The following is an 8,686-nucleotide window of genomic DNA, read 5'->3' as shown; positions in this document are numbered from 1 at the left end:
TCTCGTGCCTTGTAAGCATTTGTATTTAAAATGATTCCGTTTTATTGTCCCGGTGGTTTTTTAGCATAATTTATTTCTGTTTCTGGTAGAGGAAACAATGAAGACTTTAAACTTAAAGCCAGTTCTGCTTTTTTCCAGGTTCACATGAGGCCGATCAATCAAAAACCTGCATTAACTTCAGAGTGAGGACTCCTGTTTGTAGTCTCACAGGCAATGCTGCAAAATATGCAAAGAAACGCCGACATTCAGAACGTTTTATTCACCTTTCAATAATTATGACATCTGTTTAGCATAAATGCTGCTTCATACCTTCTGATTTTAGTAGGCTGGGGTTTTTTGTCAAATATTTCCATTTCGCGCTGCTATGCTACATTAAGCTGGCTACGCTATGCTAGTTTTAGGAGCTAGGCGACTTCATGAATCAGAAAGATGAGCATCACAAATAATATTTCCCACTTTGTTACAGTTTTGTGTTTTTAAGTTTGATGTTTACTTTGAAATTATTAAGTTGTGGCAGGTTAGCTAACACAGCTATTAGCTAAGCTAACACAGCTATTAGCTAAGCTAACACAGCGGTATCTGGTTAAATGAGCTGAACACCTGCTCTACTGATGATCTGCCAGAGTTGGAGTTTAGGTTGAATTTTGCATTTTAACTGAATAAAAACACCAAATTCCACATCACATCTACATGTCATGTTTGTCAAAGTCAAGCTAGCATAACTGACCTACTTCCGCACTATTTTTTTAAATTAAAACTTTTCCTGGTCTTGTTATTGAATTGTCCTAATCTTGACAGTTTTTCTTTTATACATCAGGCGTACAATTAAGATTTTGCGAGTTATATTGTTTTTGGTTTTAAGTGTAATAAGTAAAAAGGGCTTCCTGCCCTCCTGTGCCTGTGACATCACGCTGCAGCAGATCCACAGTTGTTTTTGTTTGCAACAAACACAGGAATCGCCTAATCAATACAGCGGATTGAGTGATCATGGTGCTAAGCTGGTCCTCTGGATGTGGAAAACCAAACAGTTTATTTTATTTACAGTCCAGGCACCAAATCATAAACCTGCAGACCTCTGAGGACGTCTGACCCACCGGCTGCTGGTTGAGGGCATTTAATGGAGAAAAAGTCTCGTTCAGAAACAAAACGGCTCAATTTCATCTGTCGTTTGTTAGTAGCAGGAGACATAAAAAAAACATCACAAGAGATCAAGAAGTTTCAGTTTTTTAGTTCATTTTCTACAGTGAAAAAATTAAATATATTTTAAAAAAATCAAACAAAGTAAAGCCTATTGTTCTAAAAAATGCTACAGTTATTAAAACAAAGAAATAAAATTTGACCTGGTGTTATGGGACTGTGTGCTGATTGGTTAATGCTCCGTAGCGTCTCTTCTAAAGGGTTTAGTGTTGCAGGAACGAGCTGCAGCAGCTGCAGCTCCTGTGCAGCTGCAGCTCCTGTGCAGCTGCAGCTCCTGTGCAGCTCATCGCCAGTGCTCGATACGTTTCACTCTGTACACTGAAAAAACTCAAAACCTCACCAAGTCTTTCTGGAGAGTTTCTAGAGAAAATATCTTATTACACTTGAAATAAGAGAAAACAACTTTTAAGCAACTTTACAGCAAAATACGGGAGCTTGTGCATCACTTAGCGCTCCCTTTAAAGATGGCTAATAAATAGCTCATAAATATGTTATTCATTCATCTATAAACACTTAAATCATCAATAACTGTTGTATTAAGAATGAGGAGACATTAAGCCAAAAATACATTTGCAAATGCTTATTGTTCTTACAAAATACTCTGAAATATTCAGTACAACAAGTCTAGATAATAATTAATGCATAATCAACAGTTATTAACGATTTATAAAGAGCTTAAATGAATTAATGACATAGCTATGAATTACTGGCCTTATTGTAAAGTGGGATTGGCATTTATTTAACTTAATAATTTCTTCATATTTATGAAAATGTACCAATTCTACTGGGAGATTATTTCATAGAGTTAGTTTGTCTCATTTCAAATGTATTGAAATATTTGCGCTTCAAACTACGCAAAAATATTTGGTAAGATTTTGTGCTTTTGCATCGTAATAAACAAAATACAACAATCACAAAAACAGAGACGGTAAATTATCAACGCTTTCTCTATGTTCACCGTTTTTACACAGGAATATTAGGAAATAAGTGGAAGAAACAAAAGTCCTCTGCTACCATGACTCCAGTGTTTACATGTTCACTTAGTGTGTTTTTGCTCGTTTACAACAGGAAGCGAGGATAATTATGGCTACAAAATACAGTCCGAGTCCCAAGGTCGCCGCTGTCGGTGGGAAGTTCAGGGGTCCAGAGGTCGGGATCAGAGTCTGTAGTGGAAACGTTTGCAGATTGTCAGTAAGAGATTTAAAAAGTTACTTCGACCGTCACCGACTCCTTCAAACCCGGCTGTACGCCAAACAAAACAAAACAAAAAAAACAGAAAGAAAAAAGAGCCATTTACTGCGTCCAGAAACACACGGTATCGCACTCATTCACCCACGCATTCGTCGTTATTGCCTCTGATTCGGGGAGCGCGCTCCCCACAGTTCAGTGACTCACGCCGGACGAGGAGAATCCTCCCGCACAGCCTGGGCTCCCGGTGCGGGAGGATTCTGATCCGCCAGAGTCGCCTTCACAGCCCCGGAGGTGTGGAGCGCCGCGCTTCATCTCATCCTGTTCTGCCGCATCAGGGGGACGATGCAGGACGGCGGGCCGGCCTTGGACAGGAACTGGTGCTTCAGGAGCTCGCTGGCCGTCGCCCTCTGGGCCGGCTCACGCACCAGCATCCGGTCCAGGAAGCCTTTGAGGAGAGGGGACACCTGCAGAGAACATAGTTTATTTTATAGGACGATAATTATGTCTTTATGTATATTCATAGAATAGATGTCTGAATAACCGATTAATCATCAGAATAACTGTTTAGTTTTCAGAATAAATGCAAGATTAATGGATAACTAAAATAATTGCTACTTGCAGCTCTATTTGAAATGTTCTGCTCTGCTATATTTCCCAGTCAGCTGTTTTTGTGCCGTTTCACAGCTCAGTAGAAATTAATAGAAATGAGGAAATGAAGAAGTTGATAAGAACCTGAACCACACAGATTATAAACCCATTCGCTGAACCGAAGGTGTCAGTTTTGTTTTCACTAAATATATCTGGCACATTTCAAAGTAAAAATACAAATATAGACATCTTGATTCTGATAACCAAAACTTCGTCTTAAAGAAACATTTGGACCGATCGCTGCAACGAAACGGGCCTTATGTTCCAAAGACTTCTGCTTCTTTCTGATTTACTCTAATTTTAAAAGCATCAGTGAGAGTGAATAACAGTTCAGATTACTCAACTCTTTTCCCATCTTGTGTCTCAACTCTTACAACATTATAAAGAAACATTTTGGCCTTGAAGACGACGTGGGGAAACAACCACGTTTCACATTCCTCACAAAGGAACAAAGATTTCACATCCTGGTTCTGATTGGTCTGTTTCAGCAGTTTCACCTTGTGCAGGTTCTTCAGTTTGGGCGGCTGGTTGTCTCGAATCATCTTCATGGCTTTGAGCGGCGGCTCGTTGAAGTACGGCGGCTCGCCGTCCACCATCTCTATCACCATGATGCCCAGAGACCAGATGTCGACCTGCAAACGGCCAGCAGAAAAACAACAGAAAAGACAATTAATGTCACCGAAAGAGAAGAAGAAAACACAGGAAACATTTGTTTTCACCTGCATGTTTCATGTACAATGACTTTGTGAAAACATTACAATTTATGAGTCATTTTCACCTCTGGTCCGTACGGCAGCCTGGATATGAGCTCTGGTGCCATCCAGTATGGCGTTCCGACCAGAGATTTCCTCCGCTGGACTTCCTTAGAAACCTGAGCGCAGAAGCCAAAGTCTGACAGCTTCACCTGGAGACGGAAATACAAACACAGTGACGTTAAGACCGTTCATGACAAGGACGATAGGCAGCATTCACACCAATTAATTGCTTATTGCACCAGGCTCTGAATCCATATGCGGACGCCAAGCGGACCAGAGACCGCTCTAAAAGCAGGAAGTGGACTACAACACAGGGCATTCTGGGTAAATACAACCAAAACAAACGCAAAGGCCAAAAGGTTAAAATTAAAATTTCTGGTGGGACACAAAGTCATTAAACAAAAATTGCAAAATAAAAAACATTTTCCAAATCGTTTGGATTATCAGCCATTTTCTGCTTTTTTGTCCAAATTCTTTAGCATTCTTGACTAGAGGTCAGGGGCCGCTGACCCCTGGTTCAGCAATAGCAGGAGAAATGGCTTGTCACCTTTAACCAAAGACAAAAACGGAATCCATCAACTGCTGAAATCTGATGCTACTCCATCTTTGTTTACATTTGGTGAAGAAGGAAGTCGCACTGTCTCTTCAGAGGTTTTTGTGTTGTTTTCTTCAGTCGTTCCTGGTGTAGCGCCCCCCACAGTTCAGGAGGGGAACAGGTTTTCCGAAATGTTGGGCACAGTGCAGTGTGACAGAAACACAGCAGCTGAAAGTGTAACTAATACACTGCAAATCATTTTGGTCCAGGTTTTGGTGCAAATGTCATAGCATATTTGAAATAAGACAAAACTAACTTACAACCAACTTTTCTGCAGGATACCAGAGTTTGTATTTGGTCAATAATTTCTTAATATTCCCATAAGTAAAACAATCTGTCAGTGGAACCAGAGCTGTAAATTAGTTGCATGTTATTCCAGGACATTTGCACTATAAACTAGACTTAAATACCTCCCAAGGTTTAGTTTTCTGCAGTTTGTTTCAACATTGGTCCCAAATAAAATTGAGCCTACTGTTGCTTTTGGGTTTGAAAGCAACCTACAGATTAGAAAACTAATTTTAGGTGTTTTAATCCAAAACAAAGTGGTGCTTTTGATTGAGCTGTTTGAATATCTGAGACATAACTTTGCAGCCTCCTGCGGTGGACAGATGTGAACCCACCTTTCTCTTGCTCAGAAGGTTTATGCCTGGCTGAGTAACGTTGAGAAGCTGATTGTGATGCCGACCACAGAGCTCAAACCCACAGAGGGAAATGAAACAGGCAGGTTCAGAGAAGTGACTGTCATTTACACAAACACATTCATACAGCAAATATGCAACATGACCTCAGCAAATGCCACACAGCACCTGCTATAATTATATTTAAATGAACAGCGCAGTAATTTAAGGCCAGATGATGATAAGAGAATTAAATAAAAACAACAAGCCGGTTCATGAGGAAGGTGAGACACACGCCCATCCTTCTGCCGAGAAACGCTTCAGGGTCGGTTGGGTCCGTTTCCCCTGCAAGGTCAAACCACAAAGGCCCTCACACCCAAACACCAAAACTCTGCAGCCTGCTCTCAGAGCTGCAAACCAAAACCATGGATTCCTGCAAGCAAATCATCTCCATTTGGTTAAAAAAAAAAGGTGAAATTTGCATCCAAACATTTTGCACATGTCCAAAAATAAAGGCTGAAAGTGTGAAAATACAGAGAACCGAGCTGGAGCCACACAGCTGCAGAGTTCATCATCAAATCAAGAAAAACGACACAGGACATATTTCACCTTTAAAATAACGAGTCCAATTAAACCTGTCGTGATAAATTTTGTTGGACGATAAATTGTTCCAGAAGTTATTGCGATAAACGATAATATTGTTGGTTGAGACCAAAACAATAGACTGAAACTTTTATCATCCAGTTAGAAAAGAAGGAAAAGAGAGAACCAATAAATAATGGAAATGATTTTAATTTATCATGCAATTAACTGATTTATTGCTTATTGCGACAGATGTGAGTGTAATGTTAAGATGGTAAATCAGTGAACGATTATTTATATAATCGATTAATCATGATTAATCGTTTCAGGCCTAAGGTTTGGTTTACCTTCATAAATCTGTAAAGTCATTTTCTAGTAAAATATCCCACTACAACTGGAGCGCTCTTTCATTTTTGAAACGTTTTTATTGACCGCAGTCTGTTAACTATTAGAACATGACTCACGTTTTATCGTCTCAGGCGTGGGAAACATTTGCTACGACACAAACAAACCCCTTCTCCTCCAGAGATTAAAACAGAGGCAACGCCTGGGTTGTCAGTATGATCTCTGAATTATTAGCAGCAGATGATGAAACAGATTGTGGGTAACTGTGAGTTTGTTTTATCTTCTGGCTTGAAACCAAAGAGACAAAACGACGCCTGCTGCAGCAGCTGGAGTCCAGAACTCTGGGTGAAACAAACGAAGACGCCAAACCACATACAAAAGTCAGCTTCCACTGTGGTTTACACATTAGCTCATCTAAACTCAAAATGTGTGACTTTGTAGATTGTTGATTGTCATGAGCATAAGAGGGTCAGGCTTTACTCGAAACTAGCAACTCAAAGCACTTTCCTCTGCTTTGGTGCAACTGAAAAGGAAGAGCGAGACGCAGCGGTTTGTGGATAAATAAAGCCAGTTTGTCCATGTTTAGACTCCAGCTAATGGCCATTTTATCAATTGATTATTCTGATGATTAACTGCATTAAAAATGGCCAAATTCTGCAGATTTTCTTTTGACTTTAGTGAGCGCTTGATCATTTGTAGCAAACAACGCATCTGGAGACGTGAAAAGCTCAGCCCTCTTTAGACTGAACATCAATCCAGTGACCAGGTGATAATTTCTCCATAAAAATTTATTGAGTAGCTAAAGATGCTCAAGTTTAATATTAATATAAAAAATTGTGACTTATATAATAATTGTCTTTTGGTCTCTTTCATCTCAACGTAAACATCTATGTTGACACGATGCATGTTAATGTTTACATCTGGAAATTTTGCGGATGAACATTCAGACGGTTCCAGTTTTATGTTTAATGCTTGGTGTTTATTTTGCAATAATAAGTAATCATTGTGGTAAATTAGCTACTGCTGCTATTAGCTAAGCTAACACATTGCTCTACTGATGATCTGCCACAGTTGGTGTGTTTGTTGCATTTTTTTTTTAACTCAACCGAAACAACAATTCTGCAGCACATCTACATGTTAAGAATGTCAAAGTCAAGCTAGCACGGCTAGCTCTTCTTCACTATTTTTCTCTTAAAACTTTTTCCTGGCCTTTTTATCTAGTGTTGTAAACAATTAGCATCAAAGCATTGCGTCCCTTATTCTTTCATAGATGATGCTTACGTTTAAGACTTAGCTTAGTCTTGAGTTGACAACTTCACAGCTAAAACAATGCTAGCAGTATTTGTGGATCTTGCATGCATGACATCACGCTGCAATGTGTCGATTTTAGTCACATAATTGTTGCCACAGTGTTCAACACATTTGAAAAAGTAACAACATATAGTCTGGAAATTACGATAAATAAATGGCTGATCTCAGTAATAACAGACGTTTCTGATTCAACCTTAGAGATATGATCAAAAACAAATCGTTTACTTGGTTTTATAAAATATATAAAAACTAATAAATCACAGTTATGTATAAACTTTAATTATGATGCATACAGATGGCAAAGCTCAGGTTTTACCCAATGAAAGACAGACGGCCATAACAATGTGCAAGTGCAGAATCTGACACACAGAGTGACTGTATTGCTCTCTTTCTGTTTATTACTCACCTGAGCTAACATTGCATCGTGTAATAAACTGTTCTGCTGACTGTGACACCAAGCAAACTGAGGCACTTCTCACTTCGGAGTTGCTATGCAACCAGGCTGGTTTCATTTTCTGCAGAAAGCAGAAACCTGCGTGTCACCACGCAGGAAATGATCTGGTAGCTGCTGCAGCTCAGCAACAATACCAAAAACTAGAAAATAGAAATTAGGCCACTCTTAACTCCAGACTGTTTTTATTTACATCTCAACCAAAGTTCCTTTTTTTTAAAGAAGTGGTTAACTTATTGCTCTTAACTGCAATAAAAACTAGAATTTAAAAAGTAAAAAAGAGCTGATGATTGGTTCTAATATGAATAAGTAGCTAATTATGTGTAAAAGGCCTTACAGCTGCAGTATGTCCCTTTTATAGAAATACATTTTGCATATTTGTAAAATATGTTTTTTGGGGTTTGTAAAAAAACCCAAACAAACAAAAAGCCAAAACTGAGCAGCTCTGCCAGTGCTAACTGGAACCAACCAATCAGAGCCAGGAGGCGGGTCTTTGCACCATCAATTATCCTCCGTGCGGCGCAACTATAGCGCGTTTTGAATGCATATGTAAATGCCAAACAGACCAGAGACCGCTCTAAACACAGGAAGTGTGCTGCAGGGCATTCTGGGTAAATACAACCAAAACAAACCTGCTAGCTTAGCGCTAGCTGGAGAGATGGCTGCTGGTTCTTCGTCAAAGACTAAAGAGAAATCCTCCAACTGCTGAAATCTGACACTACTCCATTTTTGTTTACATTTCATGAAGACTAAAGTTGCGCTCAGTGTCTTTAGAGGTTTTTGTGTCGTTTTCTTCTGTGATTCTTGTTGCAGCGCCCCTACAGGTGAGGAGGGAAACAGGTTGCTTAAAGGATTTGGTAGGTTTGACTCGGAGCAGAGAGACAGAGAACCACAGCAGCTGGAAGAGGACCCAGAGTTGCAACTTTGGTTTTCTTCAGGTGGGAAAACACAGATTAAAACTTCTGCATGAAAAACTTCAAATTAACCCCACTGT

General features: G+C 39.5%; 1 protein-coding gene across 3 annotated transcripts in view; it reads right to left on the bottom strand.

Moving 5' to 3' along the window:
- Nucleotides 1-1,208: 1,208 nt before the first annotated feature.
- Nucleotides 1,209-8,686, bottom strand: part of pak4 (p21 protein (Cdc42/Rac)-activated kinase 4) — a 31,163-nt gene continuing 23,685 nt past the window's right edge. For all 3 annotated transcript variants that reach the window (XM_055028459.1, XM_055028457.1, XM_055028458.1), the window contains 3 exons: nt 3,815-3,940; nt 3,534-3,668; nt 1,209-2,852 (listed from right to left, as the gene is read on the bottom strand). In XM_055028459.1, the coding sequence (XP_054884434.1) occupies nt 2,697-2,852; nt 3,534-3,668; nt 3,815-3,940 (417 nt within the window). In that variant the 3' untranslated portion in view covers nt 1,209-2,696. The remainder of the gene's footprint in view (nt 2,853-3,533; nt 3,669-3,814; nt 3,941-8,686) is intronic.

The sequence above is a fragment of the Poeciliopsis prolifica genome, unplaced genomic scaffold (assembly GCF_027474105.1).
Source record: "Poeciliopsis prolifica strain line A6 unplaced genomic scaffold, Auburn_PproV2 SCAFFOLD004, whole genome shotgun sequence".
Lineage (NCBI taxonomy): Eukaryota > Metazoa > Chordata > Actinopteri > Cyprinodontiformes > Poeciliidae > Poeciliopsis > Poeciliopsis prolifica.
Note: the sequence above shows the minus strand (reverse complement) of the source record. Positions and strands in the feature narration are given on the sequence as shown.